Source organism: Prinia subflava, chromosome 32 (genome assembly GCF_021018805.1).
Source record: "Prinia subflava isolate CZ2003 ecotype Zambia chromosome 32, Cam_Psub_1.2, whole genome shotgun sequence".
In the NCBI taxonomy this organism is placed as follows: domain Eukaryota; kingdom Metazoa; phylum Chordata; class Aves; order Passeriformes; family Cisticolidae; genus Prinia; species Prinia subflava.
In genome coordinates, this window is record NC_086278.1 from 810,122 (window position 1) to 836,784 (window position 26,663).

At 48.7% G+C, this 26,663-nt stretch overlaps 2 protein-coding genes across 3 annotated transcripts in view; both read right to left on the bottom strand.

The window, feature by feature from the left end:
* Positions 1 to 20,409, bottom strand: part of LOC134562995 (uncharacterized) — a 65,028-nt gene extending 44,619 nt beyond the window's left edge. Inside the window, exons 1-27 of the mRNA XM_063420705.1 lie at positions 20,398 to 20,409; positions 19,212 to 19,376; positions 18,912 to 19,022; positions 17,639 to 17,777; positions 16,641 to 16,819; positions 16,001 to 16,177; positions 15,669 to 15,779; positions 14,410 to 14,548; positions 13,243 to 13,595; positions 12,629 to 12,781; positions 12,294 to 12,404; positions 11,032 to 11,170; positions 10,094 to 10,197; positions 9,465 to 9,617; positions 9,140 to 9,250; positions 8,507 to 8,645; positions 7,340 to 7,698; positions 6,726 to 6,878; positions 6,391 to 6,501; positions 5,130 to 5,268; positions 4,193 to 4,296; positions 3,564 to 3,716; positions 3,239 to 3,349; positions 2,606 to 2,744; positions 1,717 to 1,806; positions 825 to 979; positions 490 to 600 (exon numbers count right to left, since the gene is read on the bottom strand). Of these exons, the coding sequence (XP_063276775.1) occupies positions 490 to 600; positions 825 to 979; positions 1,717 to 1,806; positions 2,606 to 2,744; positions 3,239 to 3,349; positions 3,564 to 3,716; positions 4,193 to 4,296; positions 5,130 to 5,268; positions 6,391 to 6,501; positions 6,726 to 6,878; positions 7,340 to 7,698; positions 8,507 to 8,645; positions 9,140 to 9,250; positions 9,465 to 9,617; positions 10,094 to 10,197; positions 11,032 to 11,170; positions 12,294 to 12,404; positions 12,629 to 12,781; positions 13,243 to 13,595; positions 14,410 to 14,548; positions 15,669 to 15,779; positions 16,001 to 16,177; positions 16,641 to 16,819; positions 17,639 to 17,777; positions 18,912 to 19,022; positions 19,212 to 19,376; positions 20,398 to 20,409 (3,921 nt within the window). The remainder of the gene's footprint in view (positions 1 to 489; positions 601 to 824; positions 980 to 1,716; positions 1,807 to 2,605; positions 2,745 to 3,238; positions 3,350 to 3,563; positions 3,717 to 4,192; positions 4,297 to 5,129; positions 5,269 to 6,390; positions 6,502 to 6,725; positions 6,879 to 7,339; positions 7,699 to 8,506; positions 8,646 to 9,139; positions 9,251 to 9,464; positions 9,618 to 10,093; positions 10,198 to 11,031; positions 11,171 to 12,293; positions 12,405 to 12,628; positions 12,782 to 13,242; positions 13,596 to 14,409; positions 14,549 to 15,668; positions 15,780 to 16,000; positions 16,178 to 16,640; positions 16,820 to 17,638; positions 17,778 to 18,911; positions 19,023 to 19,211; positions 19,377 to 20,397) is intronic.
* A 1,800-nt stretch (positions 20,410 to 22,209) lies between these two features.
* On the bottom strand, positions 22,210 to 26,452 carry LOC134563039 (gastrokine-1-like). 2 transcript variants are annotated; one of them, XM_063420805.1, is made up of 6 exons: positions 26,194 to 26,452; positions 24,958 to 25,011; positions 24,315 to 24,425; positions 23,775 to 23,882; positions 22,818 to 22,959; positions 22,210 to 22,480 (listed from the first exon to the last, which is right to left on the bottom strand). In XM_063420805.1, the coding sequence occupies exons 1-6, from the start codon at positions 26,203 to 26,205 to the stop codon at positions 22,461 to 22,463; spliced, it is 447 nt and encodes a 148-aa protein (XP_063276875.1). In that variant the 5' UTR covers positions 26,206 to 26,452; the 3' UTR covers positions 22,210 to 22,460. The 2 variants fall into 2 exon arrangements, with proteins under 2 accessions (XP_063276875.1, XP_063276876.1); XM_063420806.1 differs by lacking the exon at positions 23,775 to 23,882.
* Between the last annotated feature and the right edge of the window lie 211 nt (positions 26,453 to 26,663).

The window sequence follows — 26,663 nt, forward strand, 5'->3', positions numbered from 1 at the left end:
TGCTCTCTAGCTCCTTCCTCAGCTAGGGCCACAGGCATCCATTCATCCCAGGAATGTGGGGGCAAGGCTGTGGAATAGGGAGACACTCTCTCGTGCCGAAAGGAAAAGGGAGTGTGGCCAAGAGCAGCTGCAAGGCCGTGTTCTGAGCTGACCAATGCAGTTTGGTACTGAAAAGTGTGTGAGGAACTTTGAGATCTTGGTCTGCCAATAGGATTAAGGGCCTTGAAGGGCTCCTCAGAGCAAGGGATTTCCCAGCAGGCTGCAGAGCTCAGCATCCTCAGAAAAGCAGAGCTGGGGGAGGGAATGCTGCAGTCCCTTTCTTCTTTTGGCAAAGCATTCGTACAACAAATTCCCAATCTGCATTACTCTTAAAAGTGAGGAAACCCTGCCACTGGTGACAACTTTGTCCTGTCCAGAAAGCAAAAGCACATGAAGAAACTGCCCAGTGAAGTCCAGGGAGAGAAACCTGCTACTCCTTGGGAAGCTTACCCTGCTCTCCTGTGCCAGGCGGGCCAGATTATCAAAGCGGGGCATCTCGTTTCTGTTCATGATGGAAATGTAGCAGGCGTTCTGTTCCATGACTTTGGTTGCAATGACGCCCTGTGAAGGAAAAGGATTCAGCATTCACAATTCCATTTTTTCCAGCTGTTAGCATTGGGTGAGAGTCGGGACGGAAACCCTAAGAAATGCTGAGACTTTCTGCCCCGCATCATGGACTCCTAATGTTCAGAATAAGGAAACAGTCTTTGTCCTTTGTCCTTGAGCTGTTTGCGGAGCCAGTCTCCGTCGATGGTTTTGCAATGAGCCCCCTCCGTGCCACTCACCGTGTTGTAGTTCCAGATGGTTTTCCAGGACCCGCTGAAGCTCTTTTGCTCAATGACTGCCACGCGCCATTGCCTGTTGATGGTCACAATCTGGGACTGGCCACCAACGATGACTTGCGTGTTGTTGAGGAGGATGCCTGGAATCTGCTGAGACTAAAACGCCAAGGGAAAGAAGACAATTTGTCTTTGAAGGGAGACAGTGACGTCCCCAAATCTGTCCCCAAATCCCCGCTGGAATGGAAATGCTGCCCTCCGGGAAGTGCCTGGCACTGCCCTCGGTCTTTTCCAGAGGACCCAGAATCAAGGCTGTGGCAGTGGGTAGCGGCCATAAGAATTTTTTTCAGGGATTCAGTGAAGCATTGCCGCATCAGCTTTCATCTGGTGCCTTTAGGGGTGGATGTGTGCAAGAATACTGGCCAGAGTAAATCCATGCTCAAAGTGCATGATGGAAACCTCTGATCACCCATTGCCCTTTTAAAGCATCTGCATCCCCAAGCAGGAACCTCTCAAAAGAGGAGATGCTAGGTAAGGAGGGCATCAGGGTTGGCTTTGGGCAGGTACTCTAGAGTCACCCACATTTTGCTCAAGAAAAGTAAGGGCTAAGGGTTTCTCACCGGGAAATTGCCATTTCCATTCCAATTGCCGTTCCAATTGCCATTCCAGTTGCCATTCCAGTTGCCATTCCAGTTGCCGTTCCAATTGCCATTATTGCCGTTCCAGTTGCCATTCCAAATGCCATTCCAATTGCCATTATTGCCATTCCAATTGCCATTGTTGCCATTCCAAATGCCATTCCAATTGCCATTCCAATTGCCGTTGTTGCCATTCCAAATGCCGTTCCAATTGTTGTTGCCGTTCCAATTGCCGTTGCCATTCCAATTGCCGTTCCAATTGCCGTTGCCCTGGCAGTACTTCAGCTCCACAACTCTCAGGACATCAAGGGTAATGCATGATCCCAGATTCACCTGGGGTCCTTGGAATGCTGAGAAAGGAATGACAAGAGCCCATGAGCTAATGCCTAAGAGCTTGGCTGCCTTTCTACAGGAGGGTGGTGCTGTTGCTCAGAGCCAGCCAGGTTCTGAAGAATTGCTGCGCTGGGACTGTTGGAGCTGTGTGAGGGACAGATTCTCTTGGAGTCGCCAAAGATCACCAGCTCTGTGCCTCAGCAAGGAATGCTGACAAAGACATGCTCTTGAGCACCCTTTGGGCTTTCCCCTGCAGAAATCACAGCTCTATGCCCTGGCTGGTGTGAGTCGCAAGGGCTGGGCATGACATGGTGAGGCTGCTGCCAGTTCATGGGCCCAGTCGCATGGGCTGTGACATTGAGAAAGAATCGGACCAAGTGTAGGTCATTAAAACCCTGGGAAAAACCTATAGGGATCAAAGCCATTTGGCTTAGTGTTGTGAAGCACAGGAGTTTCTTGGCTGCCTGGATCAACTTGTCACCTGAAGGACAGTGGTTTGTAGACTGACCCCTCCTCTTTACTCTAGGGATTGCAGGGGAGTGCAGTGTCAGCCAAAACACTCTGGGCCCAAATTGAAGACCCATTAAGCATCCCTGAGAGGAGGTGTAAGGCTTTGCTTTGGATAATTTATGGGAGCTGGGGCAGCACCCTGCTCCAGTCCTGATCTGTGGAGGTGCTGAACATTTTGTGCAATTGCTGAAGCCTTTGGTGTCTGTGTGTCTGAAAATGGAAGAGCTGCAATTGTGCCTTAGTCATGGCCCAAGAGACAAGAAGGCCAGGTCAGTAACACTGAGAATTGCCAAAGCTTGCACTCACTGTGAACTTCGTAAGCCATGTAGGTGGTGAGTCCGCTGCACATAGCAGTGATGTCTATTCCATAGGAGTAGAGGTTGTTGACCAATCCATTGGTGACAAAGGTGATCTTCTTGGTAGGCCTTCCAAGACCAATCAGGTTCTAGATATGGAAAACCAGCCCTCAGTAAATTCAGTGTCAGGAGCTGCTTCCGTTCTGGGCCTATTCCTAGCTCTGGAAGGATGACTCGGGCCTGGATGTTTGAGTCCCAAGTGCCTTTAGGGACACCTTTCCATGCCCTGGGGGCCTGTGGGAGCACTGGCAAGCCTTGAAGGCAGCAGCAAAGGCAGAGCTCCTTTGAAGGGAGTCTGCAGGGAACTTGATGGGAAGTGGCAGTGGAAGAAAAGCACGGAAGGACTCCACAAAGAACAGGTTTACCCAGCAGGCTGCAGAGCTCAGAATGCACAGAGAAAGTGGAGGAGGGGATGCTGCAGCCCCCTTCTTGTTTGGACAAAGCATTCCTACAATGAATCTGCATTTCTATTGAGTGAAAGAAACCCTGCCACAACTTTGTCCTGTCCAGAAAGCAAAAGCACATGAAGAAACTGCCCAATGAAGTCCAGGGCGAGAAACCTGCTACTCCTTGGGAAGCTTACCCTGCTCTCCTGTGCCAGGCGGGCCAGATTATCAAAGCGGGGCATCTCATTTCTGTTCATGATGGAAATGTAGCAGGCGTTCTGTTGTGAGACTTTGGTTGCAATGACGCCCTGAGAAAGAAAAGGATTCAGCACTCACAATTCCGTTTTTTCCAACTGTTAGCATTGGGATAGAGTTGGGATGGAAAGAAATGCTGAGACTTTCTGCCCCACATCATGGACTCCTAATGTTCAGAATAAGGAAACAATGTTTGTCCTTGGGTCAGCTGTTTGCGGAGCCAGTCTCCGTCGATGGTTTGGAATGAGCTCCCTCCGTGCCACTCACCGCGTTGTAGTTCCAGATGGTTTTCCAGGACCCGCTGAAGCTCTTTTTCTCAATGACTGCCACGCGCCATTGCCTGTTGATGGTCACAATCTGGGACTGGCCACCAACGATGACTTGCGTGTTGTTGAGGAGGATGTCTGGAATCTGCTGAGACTAAAACGCCAAGGGAAAGAAGACAATTTGTCTTTGAAGGGAGACAGTGACGTCCCCAAATCTGTCCCCAAATCCCCGCTGGAATGGAAATGCTGCCCTCCGGGAAGTGCCTGGCTGAGTCTTTTCCAAAGCACTCAGAATCAAGGCTGCGGCAGTGGGCAGAGGCCATAAGAATTTTTTTCACGGATTCAGTGAATCATTGCTGCATCTGACAGCTATCATCTGGTGCCTTTAGAGGTAGATGTGTGCAAGGGCACTGACCATTGCAAATCTATGTTCAAGGTCTGGGATGGAAACGTCTTACTGCCTCACTGCTCTGTTTCATTATCTGCACTGTCAAGCTGGGTCAAATACCCTAGAACCTGGCAAAAGAGGAGATGCCAGGCAAGAAAGCCTTCTGGGTTGGCTTTGGGCAGCAGCTCTGGAGACCCTCCCCCTTTCTGGCAGAAGAAAGGTAAGGTGAAAGGATTTCTCACCGGGAAATTGGTAGTGCCATTGCCCTGGCAGTACTTCAGCTCCACAACTCTCAGGACATCGAGGGTAATGCAGGATGCCAGATTCACCTGGGGTCCTTGGAATGCTGAGAAAGAAAAGACAAGAGCCCATGAGCTAATGCCTAAGAGCTTGGCTGCCTTTCTACAGGAGGGTGGTGCTGTTGCTCAGAGCCAGCCAGGTTCTGAAGAACTGCTGCGCTGGGACTGTTGGAGCTGTGTGAGGGACAGATTCTCTTGGAGTCGCCAAAGATCACCAGCTCTGTGCCTCAGCAAGGAATGCTGACAAAGACATGCTCTTGAGCACCCTTTGGGCTTTCCCCTGCAGAAATCACAGCTCTGTGCACTCTGTACTGCTGTGAATCGCAAGGGCTGGGCATGACGTGGTGAGGCTGCTGCCAGTTCATGGGCCCAGTCGCATGGGCTGTGACATTGAGAAAGAATCCGACCAAGTGTAGGTCATTAAAGCCCTGGGGAATGGGATTGTTGCCCCTGGGAAAAACCTATAGGGATCAAAGCCACTTGGCTTAGTGTTGTGAAGCACAAGGGTTTGGTGGCTGCCTGGGTCAACGTGTCAAGTCTGCTCGGACCTGAAGGACAGCGGTCCATAGACCGACCCTTCTTTTTGGCTGCGCGTTACAGAGGAGCGCAGTGTGAGCCAAAGCACTCTGGGCCCAAATAGAAGGCCCATTAAGCTGCCGTGAAGGGAGCTGTAAGGGTTTTGTTCGGGTCACTTATGAGGGGCTGTGACACCACCCTGTTCCCATCCTGATGTGTGGAGGTGCAACTCTGTGCAACTGCTCGGAAGGCCTTGGTTTCAGTCTGACTACAAGTCAAAGGGCAGCAATTGTGCCTTAGTCATGGCCCAAGAGACAAGAAGGCCAGGTCAGTAACACTGAGAATTCCCATTGCTTGCACTCACTGTGAACTTCGTAAGCCATGTAGGTGGTGAGTCCGCTGCACATAGCAGTGATGTCTATTCCATAGGAGTTGAGGTTGTTGACCAATCCACCGGTGACAAAGGTGATCTCCTTGGTAGGTCTTCCAAGACCAATCAGGTTCTAAATATCAAAGACCAGCACTCAGTAAGTTCAGTGTCAGGAGCTGCTTCCGTTCTGGGCCTATTCCTAGCTCTGGAAGGATGACTCGGGCCTGGATGTTTGAGTCCCAAGTGCCTTTAGGGACACCTTTCCATGCCCTGGGGGCCTGTGGGAGCACTGGCAAGCCTTGAAGGCAGCAGCAAAGGCAAAGCTTGTTCTAAGGGAGTCAAGGCGCAGGGAGCCTGAGGGGAAGTGGCTGTGCAAGGTAAGCGCTGAAGAGGAGAAGACGGCGGCTGCTCTGCGGAGCCAGAGGCTTTCTTTCAAAGGCCTTTGCTCAGTCTCCACCCTCACCCCTCAGAGGCCCTTGGCTGGAAGGCCGTCAGGAGAAGTCACTTCCTGCAGCCTGTTTAACCTGGAACCAAAGAGGGCAGCAGCAAGCCTGGGCACATACATTTGCTGTTGGCCTCTTTGCAGATTGTGCCTAGGACCCTTTTCTGAGAGCTCTGGGTGCTCTAGTGGGACAAGTCACAACGACTGCCATGGGCCTAGTTTCAAATGAATTGCTACTCTCTTTTCCTCCTGGAATGCACTGTGGCCTGGCCCAAGTCTCTGGCTGCTTTCCTGCTGTTTCCTCCTGTGCTCTGAACTTCCCGCTGCTCTCTAGCTCCTTCCTCAGCTAGGGCCACAGGCGTCCATTCATCCCAGGAATGTGGGGGAAAGGCTGTGGAATAGGGAGACACTCTCTCGTGCCGAAAGGAAAAGGGAGTGTGGCCAAGAGCAGCTGCAAGGCCGTGTTCTGAGCTGACCAATGCAGTTTGGTACTGAAAAGTGTGTGAGGAACTTTGAGATCTTGGTCTGCCAATAGGATTAAGGGCCTTGAAGGGCTCCTCAGAGCAAGGGATTTCCCAGCAGGCTGCAGAGCTCAGCATCCTCAGAAAAGCAGAGCTGGGGGAGGGAATGCTGCAGTCCCTTTCTTCTTTTGGCAAAGCATTCGTACAACAAATTCCCAATCTGCATTACTCTTAAAAGTGAGGAAACCCTGCCACTGGTGACAACTTTGTCCTGTCCAGAAAGCAAAAGCACATGAAGAAACTGCCCAATGAAGTCCAGGGCGAGAAACCTGCTACTCCTTGGGAAGCTTACCCTGCTCTCCTGTGCCAGGCGGGCCAGATTATCAAAGCGGGGCATCTCGTTTCTGTTCATGATGGAAATGTAGCAGGCGTTCTGTTCCATGACTTTGGTTGCAATGACGCCCTGTGAAGGAAAAGGATTCAGCATTCACAATTCCATTTTTTCCAGCTGTTAGCATTGGGTGAGAGTCGGGACGGAAACCCTAAGAAATGCTGAGACTTTCTGCCCCGCATCATGGACTCCTAATGTTCAGAATAAGGAAACAGTCTTTGTCCTTTGTCCTTGAGCTGTTTGCGGAGCCAGTCTCCGTCGATGGTTTTGCAATGAGCCCCCTCCGTGCCACTCACCGTGTTGTAGTTCCAGATGGTTTTCCAGGACCCGCTGAAGCTCTTTTGCTCAATGACTGCCACGCGCCATTGCCTGTTGATGGTCACAATCTGGGACTGGCCACCAACGATGACTTGCGTGTTGTTGAGGAGGATGCCTGGAATCTGCTGAGACTAAAACGCCAAGGGAAAGAAGACAATTTGTCTTTGAAGGGAGACAGTGACGTCCCCAAATCTGTCCCCAAATCCCCGCTGGAATGGAAATGCTGCCCTCCGGGAAGTGCCTGGCACTGCCCTCGGTCTTTTCCAGAGGACCCAGAATCAAGGCTGTGGCAGTGGGTAGTGGCCATAAGAATTTTTTTCAGGGATTCAGTGAAGCATTGCCGCATCAGCTTTCATCTGGTGCCTTTAGGGGTGGATGTGTGCAAGAATACTGGCCAGAGTAAATCCATGCTCAAAGTGCATGATGGAAACCTCTGATCACCCATTGCCCTTTTAAAGCATCTGCATCCCCAAGCAGGAACCTCTCAAAAGAGGAGATGCTAGGTAAGGAGGGCATCAGGGTTGGCTTTGGGCAGGTACTCTAGAGTCACCCACATTCTGCTCAAGAAAAGTAAGGGCTAAGGGTTTCTCACCGGGAAATTGCCATTTCCATTCCAATTGCCGTTCCAATTGCCATTCCAGTTGCCATTCCAGTTGCCATTCCAGTTGCCGTTCCAATTGCCATTATTGCCGTTCCAGTTGCCATTCCAAATGCCATTCCAATTGCCATTATTGCCATTCCAATTGCCATTGTTGCCATTCCAAATGCCATTCCAATTGCCATTCCAATTGCCGTTGTTGCCATTCCAAATGCCGTTCCAATTGTTGTTGCCGTTCCAATTGCCGTTGCCATTCCAATTGCCATTCCAATTGCCGTTGCCCTGGCAGTACTTCAGCTCCACAACTCTCAGGACATCAAGGGTAATGCATGATCCCAGATTCACCTGGGGTCCTTGGAATGCTGGGAAAGGAATGACAAGAGCCCATGAGCTAATGCCTAAGAGCTTGGCTGCCTTTCTACAGGAGGGTGGTGCTGTTGCTCAGAGCCAGCCAGGTTCTGAAGAATTGCTGCGCTGGGACTGTTGGAGCTGTGTGAGGGACAGATTCTCTTGGAGTCGCCAAAGATCACCAGCTCTGTGCCTCAGCAAGGAATGCTGACAAAGACATGCTCTTGAGCACCCTTTGGGCTTTCCCCTGCAGAAATCAGAGCTCTATGCCCTGGCTGGTGTGAGTCGCAAGGGCTGGGCATGACATGGTGAGGCTGCTGCCAGTTCATGGGCCCAGTCGCATGGGCTGTGACATTGAGAAAGAATCCGACCAAGCGTAGGTCATTAAAACCCTGGGAAAAACCTATAGGGATCAAAGCCATTTGGCTTAATGTTGTGAAGCACAGGAGTTTCTTGGCTGCCTGGATCAACTTGTCACCTGAAGGACAGTGGTTTGTAGACTGACCCCTCCTCTTTACTCTAGGGATTGCAGGGGAGTGCAGTGTCAGCCAAAACACTCTGGGCCCAAATTGAAGACCCATGAAGCATCCCTGAGAGGAGGTGTAAGGCTTTGCTTTGGATAATTTATGGGAGCTGGGGCAGCACCTCGCTCCAGTCGTGATCTGTGGAGGTGCTGAACATTTTGTGCAATTGCTGAAGCCTTTGGTGTCTGTGTGTCTGAAAATGGAAGAGCTGCAATTGTGCCTTAGTCATGGCCCAAGAGACAAGAAGGCCAGGTCAGTAACACTGAGAATTGCCAAAGCTTGCACTCACTGTGAACTTCGTAAGCCATGTAGGTGGTGAGTCCGCTGCACATAGCAGTGATGTCTATTCCATAGGAGTAGAGGTTGTTGACCAATCCATTGGTGACAAAGGTGATCTTCTTGGTAGGTCTTCCAAGACCAATCAGGTTCTAGATATGGAAAACCAGCCCTCAGTAAATTCAGTGTCAGGAGCTGCTTCCGTTCTGGGCCTATTCCTAGCTCTGGAAGAATGACTCGGGCCTGGATGTTGGAGTCCCAAGTGCCTTTAGGGACACCTTTCCATGCCCTGGGGGCCTGTGGGAGCACTGGCAAGCCTTGAAGGCAGCAGCAAAGGCAGAGCTCCTTTGAAGGGAGTCTGCAGGGAACTTGATGGGAAGTGGCAGTGGAAGAAAAGCACGGAAGGACTCCACAAAGAACAGGTTTACCCAGCAGGCTGCAGAGCTCAGAATGAACAGAGAAAGTGGAGGAGGGGGTGCTGCAGCCCCCTTCTTGTTTGGACAAAGCATTCCTACAATGAATCTGCATTTCTATTGAGTGAAAGAAACCCTGCCACAACTTTGTCCTGTCCAGAAAGCAAAAGCACATGAAGAAACTGCCCAATGAAGTCCAGGGCGAGAAACCTGCTACTCCTTGGGAAGCTTACCCTGCTCTCCTGTGCCAGGCGGGCCAGATTATCAAAGCGGGGCATCTCATTTCTGTTCATGATGGAAATGTAGCAGGCGTTCTGTTGTGAGACTTTGGTTGCAATGACGCCCTGTGAAGGAAAAGGATTCAGCACTCACAATTCCGTTTTTTCCAACTGTTAGCATTGGGATAGAGTCGGGATGGAAAGAAATGCTGAGACTTTCTGCCCCACATCATGGACTCCTAATGTTCGGAATAAGTAACAATGTTTGTCCTTGGGTCAGCTGTTTGCGGAGCCAGTCTCCGTCGATGGTTTTGGAATGAGCCCCCTCCGTGCCACTCACCGCGTTGTAGTTCCAGATGGTTTTCCAGGACCCGCTGAAGCTCTTTTTCTCAATGACTGCCACGCGCCATTGCCTGTTGATGGTCACAATCTGGGACTGGCCACCAACGATGACTTGCGTGTTGTTGAGGAGGATGCCTGGAATCTGCTGAGACTAAAACGCCAAGGGAAAGAAGACAATTTGTCTTTGAAGGGAGACAGTGACGTCCCCAAATCTGTCCCCAAATCCCCGCTGGAATGGAAATACTGCCCTCCGGGAAGTGCCTGGCTGAGTCTTTTCCAAAGCACTCAGAATCAAGGCTGCGGCAGTGGGCAGAGGCCATAAGAATTTTTTTCACGGATTCAGTGAATCATTGCTGCATCTGACAGCTATCATCTGGTGCCTTTAGAGGTAGATGTGTGCAAGGGCACTGACCATTGCAAATCTATGTTCAAGGTCTGGGATGGAAACGTCTTACTGCCTCACTGCTCTGTTTCATTATCTGCACTGTCAAGCTGGGTCAAATACCCTAGAACCTGGCAAAAGAGGAGATGCCAGGCAAGAAAGCCTTCTGGGTTGGCTTTGGGCAGCAGCTCTGGAGACCCTCCCCCTTTCTGGCAGAAGAAAGGTAAGGTGAAAGGATTTCTCACCGGGAAATTGGTAGTGCCATTGCCCTGGCAGTACTTCAGCTCCACAACTCTCAGGACATCGAGGGTAATGCAGGATGCCAGATTCACCTGGGGTCCTTGGAATGCTGGGAAAGGAATGACAAGAGCCCATGAGCTAATGCCTAAGAGCTTGGCTGCCTTTCTACAGGAGGGTGGTGCTGTTGCTCAGAGCCAGCCAGGTTCTGAAGAACTGCTGCGCTGGGACTGTTGGAGCTGTGTGAGGGACAGATTCTCTTGGAGTCGCCAAAGATCACCAGCTCTGTGCCTCAGCAAGGAATGCTGACAAAGACATGCTCTTGAGCACCCTTTGGGCTTTCCCCTGCAGAAATCACAGCTCTGTGCACTCTGAACTGCTGTGAATCGCAAGGGCTGGGCATGACGTGGTGAGGCTGCTGCCAGTTCATGGGCCCAGTCGCATGGGCTGTGACATTGAGAAAGAATCCGACCAAGTGTAGGTCATTAAAGCCCTGGGGAATGGGATTGTTGCCCCTGGGAAAAACCTATAGGGATCAAAGCCACTTGGCTTAGTGTTGTGAAGCACAAGGGTTTGGTGGCTGCCTGGGTCAACGTGTCAGTCTGCTCGGACCTGAAGGACAGCGGTCCATAGACCGACCCTTCTTTTTGGCTGCGCGTTACAGAGGAGCGCAGTGTGAGCCAAAGCACTCTGGGCCCAAATAGAAGGCCCATTAAGCTGCCGTGAAGGGAGCTGTAAGGGTTTTGTTCGGGTCACTTATGAGGGGCTGTGACACCACCCTGTTCCCATCCTGATGTGTGGAGGTGCAACTCTTTGTGCAACTGCTCGGAAGGCCTTGGTTTCAGTCTGACTACAAGTCAAAGGGCAGCAATTGTGCCTTAGTCATGGCCCAAGAGACAAGAAGGCCAGGTCAGTAACACTGAGAATTCCCATTGCTTGCACTCACTGTGAACTTCGTAAGCCATGTAGGTGGTGAGTCCGCTGCACATAGCAGTGATGTCTATTCCATAGGAGTTGAGGTTGTTGACCAATCCACCGGTGACAAAGGTGATCTCCTTGGTAGGTCTTCCAAGACCAATCAGGTTCTAAATATCAAAGACCAGCACTCAGTAAGTTCAGTGTCAGGAGCTGCTTCCGTTCTGGGCCTATTCCTAGCTCTGGAAGGATGACTCGGGCCTGGATGTTTGAGTCCCAAGTGCCTTTAGGGACACCTTTCCATGCCCTGGGGGCCTGTGGGAGCACTGGCAAGCCTTGAAGGCAGCAGCAAAGGCAGAGCTTGTTCTAAGGGAGTCAAGGCGCAGGGAGCCTGAGGGGAAGTGGCTGTGCAAGGTAAGTGCTGAAGAGGAGAAGACGGCGGCTGCTCTGTGGAGCCAGAGGCTTTCTTTCAAAGGCCTTTGCTCAGTCTCCACCCTCACCCCTCAGAGGCCCTTGGCTGGAAGGCCGTCAGGAGAAGTCACTTCCTGCAGCCTGTTTAACCTGGAACCAAAGAGGGCAGCAGCAAGCCTGGGCACATACATTTGCTGTTGGCCTCTTTGCAGATTGTGCCTAGGACCCTTTTCTGAGCGCCCTGGGTGCTCTAGTGGGACAAGTCACAACGACTGCCATGGGCCTAGTTTCAAATGAATTGCCACTCTCTTTTCCTCCTGGAATGCACTTAGCCTGGCCCAAGTCTCTGGCTGCTTTCCTGCTGTTTCCTCCTGTGCTCTGAACTTCCCGCTGCTCTCTAGCTCCTTCCTCAGCTAGGGCCACAGGCGTCCATTCATCCCAGGAATGTGGGGGAAAGGCTGTGGAATAGGGAGACACTCTCTCGTGCCGAAAGGAAAAGGGAGTGTGGCCAAGAGCAGCTGCAAGGCCGTGTTCTGAGCTGACCAATGCAGTTTGGTACTGAAAAGTGTGTGAGGAACTTTGAGATCTTGGTCTGCCAATAGGATTAAGGGCCTTGAAGGGCTCCTCAGAGCAAGGGATTTCCCAGCAGGCTGCAGAGCTCAGCATCCTCAGAAAAGCAGAGCTGGGGGAGGGAATGCTGTGCAGTCCCTTTCTTCTTTTGGCAAAGCATTCGTACAACAAATTCCCAATCTGCATTACTCTTAAAAGTGAGGAAACCCTGCCACTGGTGACAACTTTGTCCTGTCCAGAAAGCAAAAGCACATGAAGAAACTGCCCAGTGAAGTCCAGGGAGAGAAACCTGCTACTCCTTGGGAAGCTTACCCTGCTCTCCTGTGCCAGGCGGGCCAGATTATCAAAGCGGGGCATCTCGTTTCTGTTCATGATGGAAATGTAGCAGGCGTTCTGTTCCATGACTTTGGTTGCAATGACGCCCTGTGAAGGAAAAGGATTCAGCATTCACAATTCCATTTTTTCCAGCTGTTAGCATTGGGTGAGAGTCGGGACGGAAACCCTAAGAAATGCTGAGACTTTCTGCCCCGCATCATGGACTCCTAATGTTCAGAATAAGGAAACAGTCTTTGTCCTTTGTCCTTGAGCTGTTTGCGGAGCCAGTCTCCCTGGATGCTTTTGGAATGAGCCCCCTCCGTGCCACTCACCGTGTTGTAGTTCCAGATGGTTTTCCAGGACCCGCTGAAGCTCTTTTTCTCAATGACTGCCACGCGCCATTGCCTGTTGATGGTCACAATCTGGGACTGGCCACCAACGATGACTTGCGTGTTGTTGAGGAGGATGTCTGGAATCTGCTGAGACTAAAACGCCAAGGGAAAGAAGACAATTTGTCTTTGAAGGGAGACAGTGACGTCCCCAAATCTGTCCCCAAATCCCCGCTGGAATGGAAATGCTGCCCTCCGGGAAGTGCCTGGCACTGCCCTCGGTCTTTTCCAGAGGACCCAGAATCAAGGCTGTGGCAGTGGGTAGTGGCCATAAGAATTTTTTTCAGGGATTCAGTGAAGCATTGCCGCATCAAATTTCATCTGGTGCCTTCAGGGGTGGATGTGTGCAAGAATACTGGCCAGAGTAAATCCATGCTCAAAGTGCATGATGGAAACCTCTGATCACCCATTGCCCTTTTAAAGCATCTGCACCCCCAAGCAGGAACCTCTTAAAAGAGGAGATGCTAGGTAAGGAGGGCATCAGGGTTGGCTTTGGGCAGGTACTCTAGAGTCACCCACATTTTGCTCAAGAAAAGTAAGGGCTAAGGGTTTCTCACCGGGAAATTGCCATTTCCATTCCAATTGCCATTCCAATTGCCGTTCCAATTGCCATTCCAGTTGCCATTCCAGTTGCCGTTCCAATTGCCATTATTACCGTTCCAATTTCCATTCCAGTTGTTGTTGCCATTCCAATTGCCATTGTTGCCATTCCAAATGCCATTCCAATTGCCGTTGTTGCCATTCCAAATGCCATTCCAATTGTTGTTGCCGTTCCAATTGCCGTTCCAATTGCCGTTGCCATTCCAATTGCCATTCCAATTTCCACTGCCCTGGCAGTACTTCAGCTCAACAACTCTCAGGACATCAAGGGTAATGCATGATCCCAGATCCACCTGGGGTCCTTGGAATGCTGGATAAGAAAGGACAAGAGCCCATGAGCTAATGCCGAAGAGCTTGGCTGCCTTTCTACAGGAGGGTGGTGCTGTTTCTCAGAGCCAGCCCAGTTCTCAAGAATTGCTGCAGTGGGAATTCTTGAGCTGTGTGAGGGACAGATTCTCTTGGAGTCGCCAAAGATCACCAGCTCTGTGCCTCAGTAAGGAATGCTGACAAAGACATGCTCTTGAGCACCCTTTGGGCTTTCCCCTGCAGAAATCACAGCTCTGTGCACTCTGTGCTGCTGTGAATCACACGGACTGGGCATGACGTGGTGAGGCTGCTGCCAGTTCATGGGCCCAGTCGCATGGGCTGTGACATTGAGAAAGAATCCGACCAAATGTAGGTCATTAAAGCCCTGGGGAATGGGATTTTTGCCCCAGGGAAACACCTACAGGGATCAAAGCTACTTGGCTTAGTGTTTTGAAGCAGATGAATTTGATGACTGCCTGGGTTAATTCATCAGCCTGCTGTGATCTGAAGTTTCGTTGACCAACCCTTCTCCTTGACTGGGCACTATAGCAGAACTTAGCACAAAGAAACTTTTACCGAATTGGTGCCCCATTAGGCATCCCGTAGTGCATCTCTAACGGTTTGGTTCAGATCATCTTGTAGGGCTAGAGACCGCCTTGTTCCTATCCTGATCTCTGGAGGTGCCAAACCGTTTGTGCAACTGCCCTGAAGCCCTTGGTGACTGTGTGTCTGAAGAGCTGCAATTCTGCCTTAGTCATGCCCCAAGAGACAAGAAGGCCAGGTCAGTAACACTGAGAATTCCCATTGCTTGCACTCACTGTGAACTTCGTAAGCCATGTAGGTGGTGAGTCCGCTGCACATAGCAGTGATGTCTATTCCATAGGAGTTGAGGTTGTTGACCAATCCATTGGTGACAAAGGTGATCTTCTTGGTAGGTCTTCCAAGACCAATCAGGTTCTAGATATGGAAAACCAGCACTCAGTAAGTTCAGTGTCAGGAGCTGCTTCCGTTCTGGGCCTATTCCTAGCTCTGGAAGGATGACTCGGGCCTGGATGTTTGAGTCCCAAGTGCCTTTAGGGACACCTTTCCATGCCCTGGGGGCCTGTGGGAGCACTGGCAAGCCTTGAAGGCAGCAGCAAAGGCAGAGCTTGTTCTAAGGGAGTCAATGTGCAGGGAGCCTGAGGGGAAGTGGCAGTGCAAGGTAAGCGCTGAAGAGGAGAAGACGGCGGCTGCTCTGCGGAGCCAGAGGCTTTCTTTCAAAGGCCTTTGCTCAGTCTCCACCCTCACCCCTCAGAGGCCCTTGGCTGGAAGGCCGTCAGGAGAAGTCACTTCCTGCAGCCTGTTTAACCTGGAACCAAAGAGGGCAGCAGCAAGCCTGGGCACATACATTTGCTGTTGGCCTCTTTGCAGATTGTGCCTAGGACCCTTTTCTGAGAGCCCTGGGTGCTCTAGTGGGACAAGTCACAACGACTGCCATGGGCCTAATTTCAAATGAATTGCCACTCTCTTTTCCTCCTGGAATGCACTGTGGCCTGGCCCAAGTCTCTGGCTGCTTTCCTGCTGTTTCCTCCTGTGCTCTGAACTTCCCGCTTCTCTCTAGCTCCTTCCTCAGCTAGGGCCACAGGCGTCCATTCATCCCAGGAATGTGGGGGAAAGGCTGTGGAATAGGGAGACACTCTCTCGTGCCGAAAGGAAAAGGGAGTGTGGCCAAGAGCAGCTGCAAGGCCGTGTTCTGAGCTGACCAATGCAGTTAGTACTGAAAAGTGTGTGGGGAACTTTGAAATCTTGTCTGCCAGTAGGATTAAGGGCCTTGAAGGGCTCCTCAGAGCAAGAGATTTCTCAGCAGGCTGCAGGGCTCAGCATCCTCAGAAAAGCAGAGCTGGGGGAGGGAATGCTGCAGTCCCTTTCTTCTTTTGGCAAAGCATTCGTACAACAAATTCCCAATCTGCATTACTCTTAAAAGTGAGGAAACCCTGCCACTGGTGACAACTTTGTCCTGTCCAGAACGCAAAAGCACATGAAGAAACTGCCCAATGAAGTCCAGGGAGAGAAACCTGCTACTCCTTGGGAAGCTTACCCTGCTCTCCTGTGCCAGGCGGGCCAGATTATCAAAGCGGGGCATCTCGTTTCTGTTCATGATGGAAATGTAGCAGGCGTTCTGTTCCATGACTTTGGTTGCAATGACGCCCTGAGAAAGAAAAGGATTCAGCACTCACAATTCTGGTTTTTTTAAACTGTTAACAGTGGGATAGAGTCAGCATGGAAACTCTAAGAAATGCTGAGACTTTCTGCCCCACATTGTGGACTCCAGACATTCAGTATAGGGAAATAATCACTGCCTCAGTCCAGGTGTTGGCAGAGCCAGTCTCCTTGGATGCTTTTAGAATGAGCTCCCTGTGTGCCACTCACCTTGTTGTAGTTCCAGATGGTTTTCCAGGACCCACTGCCAGTCGTTTTCTCAATAATTGCCACGCGCCATTGCCTGTTGATGGTCACAATTTGGGACTGGCCACCAATGATGACTTGCGTGTTGTTGGAGATGCTGCCTTGCGTGTTGTTGAGGATAATGCCTGGAATCTGCTGAGACTGGAAAGCCAAGAGAAAGAAAATGTTTTGGTTTTGAAGTGAGATAGTGAAGTCCTAAATCTTTGGAAAAATCCCTGCTTAAACAGAGGAAATGCTGCCATCCAGGAAGTTCCTGGCACTGCCCTCGGTCTTTTCCAGAGGACCCAGAATCAAGGCTGTGGCAGTGGGTAGTGACCATAAGAATTTTTTTCAGGGATTCAGTGAAGCATTGCCGCATCAGCTTTCATCTGGTGCTTTTAGGGGTGGATGTGTGCAAGAATACTGGCTAGAGTAAATCCATGCTCAAAGTGCATGATGGAAACCTCTGATCACCCATTGCCCTTTTAAAGCATCTGCACCCCCAAGCAGGAACCTCTCAAAAGAGGAGATGCCAAGTAAGGAAGGCATCAAGGTTGGCTTTGGGCAGGTACTCTAGAGTCGCACACATTTTGCTCAAGAAAAGAAAGGGCTAAGTTTTTCTTACCGGGAAATTGCCATTTCCATTCCAATTGCCGTTCCAATTGCCATTCCAACTGCCATTCCAAATGCCATTGCCATTCCAATTGCCATTGCCATTCCAATTTCCATTGCCCTGGCAGTACTTCAGATCCAGAACTCGCAGGACATTGAGTGTAATGCACGATCCCAGATTCACTTGGAGTCCTTGGAAAGAAAGAAGAGAAGAAACAAACCCCCATGAGCTAATGTCTAAGAGCTTGGCTACCTTTCTTCAGGATAGTCTGTTGTCAGCTGGTGTTGCTCAGAGCCAGCCAGGTTCTGAAGAATTGCTGTGCTGGAAATGTTTCAGCTGTGTGAGGGACAGATTCTCTTGGAGCCCCCAGAGATCACCAGCTCCATGTCTCAGCAAGGAATGCTCACAAAGACATGCTCTTGAGCACCCTTTGGGCTTTCCCCTGCAGAAATCACAGCTCTATGCACTGGCTGGTGTGAGTCGCAAGGGCTGGGCATGACATGGTGAGGCTGCTGCCAGTTCATGGGCCCAGTCGCATGGGCTGTGACATTGAGAAAGAATCCGACCAAGCGTAAGTCATTAAAACCCTGGGAAAAACCTATAGAGATCAAAGCCACTTGGCTTAGTGTTGTGAAGCACAGGAGTTTCTTGGCTGCCTGGATCAACTTGTCACTTGAAGGACAGTGGTTTGTAGACTGACCCTTCCTCTTTACTCTAGGGATTGCAGGGGAGTGCAGTGTCAGCCAAAACACTCTGGGCCCAAACTGAAGACCCATTAAGCATCCCTGAGAGGAGGTGTAAGGCTTTGCTTTGGATCATTTATGGGAGCTGGGGCAGCACCCTGCTCCGGTCCTGATCTGTGAATGTGCCAAACCGTTTGTGCAACTGGCCTGAAGCCTTTGGTGTCTGTGTGTCTGAAAATGGAAGAGCTGCAATTGTGCCTTAGTCATGGCCCAAGAGACAAGAAGGCCAGGTCAGTAACACTGAGAATTGCCAAAGCTTGCACTCACTGTGAACTTCGTAAGCCATGTAGGTGGTGAGTCCGCTGCACATAGCAGTGATGTCTATTCCATAAGAGTTGAGGTTGTTGACCAATCCACCGGTGACAAAGGTGATCTCCTTGGTAGGTCTTCCAAGACCAATCAGGTTCTAAATATCAAAGACCAGCACTCAGTAAGTTCAGTGTCAGGAGCTGCTTCCGTTCTAGGCCTATTCCTAGCTCTGGAAGGATGACTCGGGCCTGGATGTTTGAGTCCCAAGTGCCTTTAGGGACACCTTTCCATGCCCTGGGAGCCTGTGGGAGCACTGGCAAGCCTTGAAGGCAGCAGCAAAGGCAGAGCTTGTTCTAAGGGAGTCAATGCGCAGGGAGCCTGAGGGGAAGTGGCAGTGCAAGGTAAGCGCTGAAGAGGAGAAGACGGCGGCTGCTCTGCGGAGCCAGAGGCTTTCTTTCAAAGGCCTTTGCTCAGTCTCCACCCTCACCCCTCAGAGGCCCTTGGCTGGAAGGCCGTCAGGAGAAGTCACTTCCTGCAGCCTGTTTAACCTGGAACCAAAGAGGGCAGCAGCAAGCCTGGGCACATACATTTGCTGTTGGCCTCTTTGCAGATTGTGCTTAGGACCCTTTTCTGAGAGCCCTGGGTGCTCTAGTGGGACAAGTCACAACGACTGCCATGGGCCTAATTTCAAATGAATTGCCACTCTCTTTTCCTCCTGGAATGCACTGTGGCCTGGCCCAAGTCTCTGGCTGCTTTCCTGCTGTTTCCTCCTGTGCTCTGAACTTCCCGCTGCTCTCTAGCTCCTTCCTCAGCTAGGGCCACAGGCGTCCATTCATCCCAGGAATGTGGGGGAAAGGCTGTGGAATAGGGAGACACTCTCTCGTGCCGAAAGGAAAAGGGAGTGTGGCCAAGAGCAGCTGCAAGGCCGTGTTCTGAGCTGACCAATGCAGTTTGGTACTGAAAAGTCTGTGAGGAAATTTGAGATCTTGGTCTGCCAATAGGATTAAGGGCCTTGAAGGGCTCCTCAGAGCAAGGGATTTCCCAGCAGGCTGCAGAGCTCAGCATCCTCAGAAAAGCAGAGCTGGGGGAGGGAATGCTGCAGTCCCTTTCTTCTTTTGGCAAAGCATTCGTACAACAAATTCCCAATCTACATTACTGTTTAGTGAAAGAAACCCTGCCACTGGTGACAACCTAATCCTGTCGAGAAAGAAAAAGCACGTGAAGCAGTCACCCCTTGAACTTCAATGCCAAAAACCTGGGAACCTGGGAACCAGGTCCTTGGGAGTCTTACCCTGCTCTCCTGTGCCAGGTGGGCCAGATTATCAAAGCTGGGCATCTCATTTCTGTTCATTACAGAAATGTAGCAGGTGTTCTGTTGCGTGACTTTGGTTGCAATGACCCCCTGTAAAATAAAATATTCAGGACTCACAATTCAGTTTTTCCAATTGTTGAGGTTGGATCAACGTCAGGATTGGAACAGTAACAAATAGCAAATGTTTCCACCCACATCGTTTACCTCAAATGATCAGAATACAGAAACCAGCCTCATCCCTAAGCCACCTTCTATATAATCCCACTCCGCGCCACTTACCCTGTTGTAGTTCCAGATTGTTTTCCATGATAAATTATTGGTCTTTTGCTCAATGATTGCTACCCTTGTTAGACTATTGATCTTCACGCTTTGTGAGATACCGGTGATAGTGATATGGCTGTCTCCATCAAAGATGATTTGTTGGTCTTGGTTTGTCTGCTGAGACTGGAAAACCAAATGGAGCCCTTTTAGATGGTAATATTAGTCAGTGTTTTCTGCAATGCTTTTAAAAACCCTTGCTACAATAGAAGTAGTGTTCCCTCCCCCAAGAGCCAGCAGTGTCCTCAGTATTTTCAAATAGACCCAGAATCAAGGCACTGGCACTGGGCAGTAGCCATAAGAATTCTCTTCAAGGATTCCATAAATCACTGATGCATCTGACACCTGTCATCCTGGTGTCTTTAGTGTTTCATCCGTTTGAGAAGACTTCCATTCTTTTCCTTCAAAGTAGTGGAGAAAGAATCAAGGAGATTTCATGAAGCAGGGAATAGAGACAGAGTAGCCATGCATGTGGAAGTTGTTCACTTGTACTCACGTAATCAGCAAGGGCTGGAGTCAGGACAAGTCCAAGAAGGACTGCAGTCAAAATCTGAAATGAAAATCAAACACAAAAGTGCAACTGCAGCTCTGGCTGACAAATCTAATCCTCCTTCCATTTTCTTAATCTGATGTTTAAAGGTCCTCCTTGGATGCTTTTTTGCTTTCATCCTGGGATTGCATCAGTGCCCCAAAAGGGTCACCCTTGCTTTTGCCCCAGGGTGCTGCAAAGTAGACACATTTCACACTTGCTCTTTCAAGAGCTGAATCTCAAGTTGTTTCTCAGACCTGTGCAGGCACACACAGGTATTTTACAAGAGTGAGGAGAAAGCTTTTCCATTCCTTCTGCTCTGGCATTACAGGGAAGGGCTTGATCCACTAGTGCAGTGCTCCAGCTGGGCAAAAGCACTGACAATAGTGGACATGGATTAGGCTTCCTGTTTTCTGAATAACTACAGCCAAGCCGTGAAAAAATCCTTACCTCCTCAGCTCCTCTGGGGAACAGGGGCTGAGTTGCTCATTCTAGAGGAGCAAAATGTCCCCAGAGAAAGCTTTAGTGCTCTAGAGAGGCAGAAGCCCTTCTGAGGGATAAAGGAAGGGGTTTGAATCAAGATTTCAGTTTATAAGGAAGAAAAGCATGCATACTTACAGGGAGATTCATCCTGACTGCAGAGCTGATGCTCCTGCAGGTTGAAAGAGCCGTGTGAACCCTCCACCTTTTATATGTTTTGAGAAATCAATGTGAAAGTGCTGAGTGTTGCAATAAAATTATTTTGTCATTTGTTTCCCTGTCACTTGTCCCTGAAAATTATTTCCTGGTATAACTGCTTGATAAACATGGGGATTGTACTTCTGAACATTTTGACCTGCTGGAGTCTGATAGTTATCAAATAGGAATCCATTTGCAGTGAAAAATTAAATTTGTTTTTAGTATTTTTCTGACATGTAGTATTTGCTTTTGAAAATTCACATCAAACTTAAGACCGCAGATATCCTAGGGCTTAAACAAGAACATAAAAAGCTTTGCATTAGACAAAATATGTGAAAGCCTTTTTACCTTCCAAAATATACTGTATGTTGTTGGGTCACCATAGTACCCACTAAAATACAGCAATGAAGGCTGAGGCATCTGGGCCTCCGTGGAGTTGGCAAAGCAACCCTGAGACATTTACACCTTTACAGCTTTACTGATATACAATTATTGACAGATTCTTTTCCTTCTAAGTGCATGAAGTTAAAGTAGTTTTGTGAGCAGCTGGGCCTTGCTGACAGTGTTTTGCTCTCCTGTTGGAGCTCTGGCTTTAAGCGGGACAGTATTGCAACAGGCATTGTCGCTTGCCAGGAGCAGCTGTGCCCTGCTATTCCCTGCCTGGAGACCAGGGAGGCTTTGGCTGGAGCGGGCAGTGGCTACCCCGGTTTGGCGGGGAGGCTGCCGGGCTCCTGGTGCTGCGCGGTGACCGCGGGGCTGCGAGATCGGCACCGCAGACTCTGCTCAGGTCACATCCCGGCTGCCTGGGGCCGTGAGGAATCATCATCTGTGACAGCGCCCACGGCCCTCAGAGAGACATTCCCAGTGCCTCCCAACAGGATCAGGGAGGAGGGCTGTGCCTGTGGGATCTCTGGATGGAAAATGCATTGTCAAGTTGGAAAAGGAGAGCAGAGTCTCTCCAGAAGCCCCAGGCAAGTCAGACAGGAACTGCTGTTTAAATGCTGCAGCCCTAGGGTTGCTTTTCTTTGGAGGTGTTAAAAAATTCTTGGGTGCAGTTTTGCTTTGGTTTTCACATCACTTGACCCTTAGAGTCCCCAAAAGGCTTTTCCTGAAGAGAACAGGCTGCTGTGTCCTTTCCTTAGAGTAATGCTGGGGTTCCTGAGTGGGTGAAGTGTCTGTTAGAGTAACTCCTTTCAAAGAGCAAGGAAAGGGCCCCTGAGTGAGGAGGGAAGGTGAAGATGTCACCTCTCCAGACAGAGTGAGTTGCTGAAGTTTTTGATGAAGAAAGTAGGCTCAGGCTTTTTGCTTTGCTTTTTGGCCTAACACCTGTTTTCAACCCCAGATTTCATCTAATACACTTCTCAATTCCGTTATCTGCAATTCAATTTCTGGGCTGGTCATCTGTCTATTTGCAGTTGGCCATATTACATGGCAATATTTATTTTTAAAACAAAATATTTCACATTACATTATATTACTACGTTTTACTATGTTAATTAGAAGTCAAAATAAAAATCAGTTATACTGATCTCATGTTATCTTAAAGATGGATAATGTAATAGGTATAGCACCATTTTCTTCTTGTATTGATGAATAATTGCTCAAGACAGCATATGAACTATCCCTAGGAAGTTGTAGTGGAAGAGGTTTAAATGCCAAAACTGGGATTTTGCAAGAACATTAGTTTTGCAACTTGTCTGGAATTGCTTCTGATTTTTCAAAGGGTTTGTAAAAACACAGCACAAACCAGTGTAGGTTGATGATAAATTTTACTGAGACTCAGCAGCTTCCACACAAAGCAAAATAAAGATAAATGATTGAAAATATGATCAAGATAAGATTATCAAGGAGAAAAATCTTACTTATGGGTACACAGTTGTATGAATTTTGTTCTGCAAACTTTGTCAGGAGTAACCACAGTGATAAACAGGCAGTTCATTAATCTTAATTGTCAATCATGAAATATCTCACTCTAAGAAGTTTGATCCTGATGAGAATTTTGATCATCTTAAAAAGTTTGATCCTGAAAGAAAAATAAAATCTGATTAGATTTGGACTGTAAAAATATGAAAACAAAAATGTAGCTGAAATGTTTCCAACTAGTTGCCTAAAAATTCCAGACTTATGTCAAGAGTTAGAGCCCAGAATCTTCCCAAGAACGGCTGGGCTCCAGGTCTGGTACGGAGGATAGTGACAGACCTACTGCATTTCCTTAGGTATGTATACATGGGTGTATAAAAAGTCACAGAAAACCACAGAATTCCAGTAAGTGACATGCTCATGTCTGCTTTAATCTTTTTTTGTAATCCTGTTAACCTCTCCTAATTTTGGAGCACAAAGGCTGTCAGTAGCAGACTCACCAGGAGCTGGGTAAGCAAGGTAGGAGGGAATTCCTCTGCACAGGGCTTGGATGCGTTTTCCATACGGGCTCAAGCTTTGGAGTCTGTTCCGGGAGATAATGAAGCGATTCTCTCTGGGTTGCAATTCATAAGGCCCAGGTCTCTGATCATCAAAGAAACAAAGCCAGAGAACAGCATTTAGGAAAACCAGCACTGGAGCTCAGAACTGGCAATGAGCGTATCGAGAGCAGCCCTGCTGAGAAGGACTGGGGGCCTGGTGGGTGACAGGCTGGACATGACCCATCAATGCCCCAACAGCCCAGAAAACCCCCACGTGCTGGGCTGACCCCCAGCGTGGGCAGCAGCTCCAGGAGGATTCTGCTCCTCTGCTCAGGTGAGACCCCTCCTGCTGAGCTGCCCCCAGCCCTGGAGCCCAGCACAGGAAGGACCTGGAGCTGCTGGGAGAGAGTCCAGAGGAGGCACCAGCATGATCAGAGGGATGGAGCAGCTCTGCTGTGAGGAAAGGCTGGGAGAGTTGGGGTTGTTCATCCTGGAGGAGAGAAGCTTTGGGTGACCTCATTGCAGCCTTCCAGTATCTGAAGGAGCTGACAGGAAAGACTGGACAAGTCTATTTACAAGGGCCTGGAGTGAAAGGACAAGGAGAAATGGCTTCCCACTGCCAGAGGGCAGGGTTAGATGGGATACTGGGAAGAAATTCTTCCCCATGAGGATGGGGAGGCTCTGGCACAAACTGCCCAGAGAAGCTGTGGCTGCCTCATCTCTGGAAGTTCATCCCAGGCTGAATAGTAATTGGAGTTATTCATGGGCAATGCAAACTTTCAAAGAACTTCTCAAGAAACTCAGTCCTGCTGAGAAGGTTCTCTTCAGTTCTTGGAGTCTTTTCTCCTGTGTGTGTAGGAACAAGTGCTTTTCACTGAAAATAATTGGCTTTTGCACCACTTTGAAACACCATCCTACCTTGTCTCCTTGAGCTGGTGTAGGAAAGTGTTTGCCAAGCCAAAACCTCTTTCTGGTTGTAGCAATTATGCAAGTGTTCTTTGAAAACACCTTGGTTGCAACGTAGCCCTATTAAAATTAAACAAAAACCCCTTTTTGTTGCAAACAATATACAGGGAAAGAGAAGTGTGTTGCTAGAGAGAGGCTCTGGTTTAAAGAAAAGCTTCCTACAGTGCAAATAGTCACAGGGAAAGAAAAATATTGGCCGTTTCAATTATATTGTTTAGTAAATGTGTCATGGAGGCTGATGAGAGACTTTGGTAAAAGGTAAATTGCCTCCTCCAGTAATGCCACGTGTTCTCCTGCTTAGGGCATGTGAGGGAATTTGCTGCTGAAAAGCTAATGCAGCACACAGTGCACCAGAAACAGCCTCAAGGTTGAAGGAGAATGTTTTTAAGCATGTCCTCTAAATATGATGAGAATTTGTTGAAGCTTTGGTGTTTTTTAGAAAACTTTTGTCTCTTTTGCCATTTTTCTTGTGCCATGGTAGCAGCTACTTACAGTCTTGAAGTCCCAGACGGTTTTCCAGGCCTCAGACCCATCCTTTGGGTTGGTGCTGACCCTCATCTCAGGGTGGTTTGAGTTTTCACTGTTAAAGTTGTTCTCCATGTTCTGATTTTTGGAAAAGATTAAAAGAGGTAAGGATTTAGCTTCCCAGATTCCCAGCAGTGTTTCACTCAATAGAGCATCAACTCTACTAGCCATGTTTTGGGAAATTATTGCTCTTGGAGATCAGACTAAAGGGGAGAAATTTTCTTAGCTCAGAATGAAGATGGGAAACCTTTACTTTCTAAGTAATCAAAATAATTCCTTACTGTTCTTTCCCGATCAGGATTTTGCTGGCTCCCAGATTTTGCAGATTACTCCCAGTATTCTATTTGATTTTGTGATCAGATCAATCATGTTAATATTTGTTTCTCTCCACACCATTATTTTCAGCATTTATGCTCATCTCAGGACAGACTTTCCTGATTCCATGTATGGTACCTGCCTTTTTCCCTTGATACATCAAGCATGGAAATAATTTCTTCATTATCATGGAAAAATTAACATGTAATTTTCTTCTAAACATCAGATTTTAAAAAGCAGTTTCACTTCCAGAAACACATTTCTCAGTGGTTCCTGTGTGTAGCTCTATACTTACATGGTTGGCAAGAGCAGGAGCCAGGAAAACTCCAAGAAGAGAAGCAATCACAATCTGAAATGAACATTTGAAATTCAAAACACTTAAAAAGTAAACTTCCTGTTTACTTTGTGTACAGACTCACCACGTTCCGCAGTGGGGTCCAGCTAAAGAGGATTTAATTATGCAGGAGAATGATTTGTTGATGAGTACACAGAACACATACATAGAAGTGGCTCTTAGCCCCAGCAGTGCACCTTGCCCAGGCAAGATCAATGAAACACAGTGGGTTCCAAAACTTGCTCAGCCCCAATTCAGTAACTTATTGGAAAAATGTGCTCTGAAGTATTTTCTCAGCAAGAGTGAGTTTTTCACCTCGAGCTTTTGATTTCAGACATGGAGCAGATCTGACAAATGTCCATGTGCACCATTTTGGAAGAGTTGGAACATGGGTGCACAGCCCAGCTCTGTACATGGAACACAGCAGCAAAGGGGTCATCTTCACAGTGACCTCATCCTCCTAATACAGGACTAATAGTCTAAAGGGAGGAACACGCCCTTCGGTTCAGAAAATTGAGACATAAAACATTTCTTACCCCTTTATAAAGGACTGAGTTTCAACAACTCATGAGGTTGCTTGGGTTTGTCCGAACTACTGCTGATACCTTTTGGAGAGATTTCCTATTGTTATGATGAAAAATTCTTTTGGGATAACTATTGTGAACAATTATTCTCTTGAAGACAATCCTGTGAATATTGAATTGGTCCCAGATTTTATCTCCTTCAAAGGAGGGTTTTGATGGAAAAGGTCAAAGTCTGACTCACAGTATTTAAAAGAGAATTTTTCCTGCACCAGTTTCAGGCTGCTCTAAATACCTTGGTGTCACCATCCTGCACTTGGAGTCTCTCAATGTGTCACACTCTCAGCAAACAGCTGAGCCCTTACTTTATGTGACTTGCTGAGACTGTTGATTTGCCTCTGGGTCGTGAAGGAGAGAATATTGTCCTGTGGACATTGCACAAGTGTGTGTCTCCCCTGGAACAGAGCACTTCTCTCTTTCATGTTTGAGCAGGCATCTGGAGTTCCATCCTTGCCAAAAGGGAGATTTCACCCCTCAGTCCCCACCCCTTTGGCATTTTCACTTTGTGAGCCCTGCTGAAATCACTGAGAGTTTGCTCAGTGCCAAGAAAAGCTCAAAACCGTTTAAAAGCTGCCCAGCTTTAAGAGTTTTATGAGAAAGTGATAGGTATACTTACAGGGAACTTCATTTGGATGGTAGGCCAGGCCAGCTCTGCTGCTAATTGATGTGTACTCTTACTTTTTATACATAATATCCCAAAGTTAAATCTGAAAATGGGTTTACCTTATTGGCAGGTGCCCTGTGTTCACAGAAGCATGACGAGTTTCCTGGGGAAGTGCTCTGATAAGAGGTTTTGATACCTGCCTGATTGAATTCATTGCATACAGGGAAGTCAGGGAAAAGTGGTCATGGTAAACTCAGTGTATTTAGCAGTCACTTTTAAATGGAAAAAGAAATTATAATCAGAAGCATAGCACAGATTCCCAGTAAACTTGTATTGATGCTTTGTGCCAATGTGGCAAAAGTCTGAAGTTGTGCCTCTAACCAAAAGCACCATTCAAACCAAGGGGGTAGTAATCTTGCTATGCTAAAAATGTTGAGTCCCTAGACATGGTGAGGTTGGTTCTAAATCATAGAAATTGCTGA

Coding starts and splice junctions, on each gene's coding strand:
- LOC134563039 (XM_063420805.1), bottom strand. Junction 23,883..24,314: donor CCGTCTGGGACTTCAAGACT/GTAAGTAGCTGC, acceptor TAATTTTAATAG/GGCTACGTTGCAACCAAGGT. Junction 22,481..22,817: donor CCTTGCTTACCCAGCTCCTG/GTGAGTCTGCTA, acceptor TTTTTCTTTCAG/GATCAAACTTTTTAAGATGA.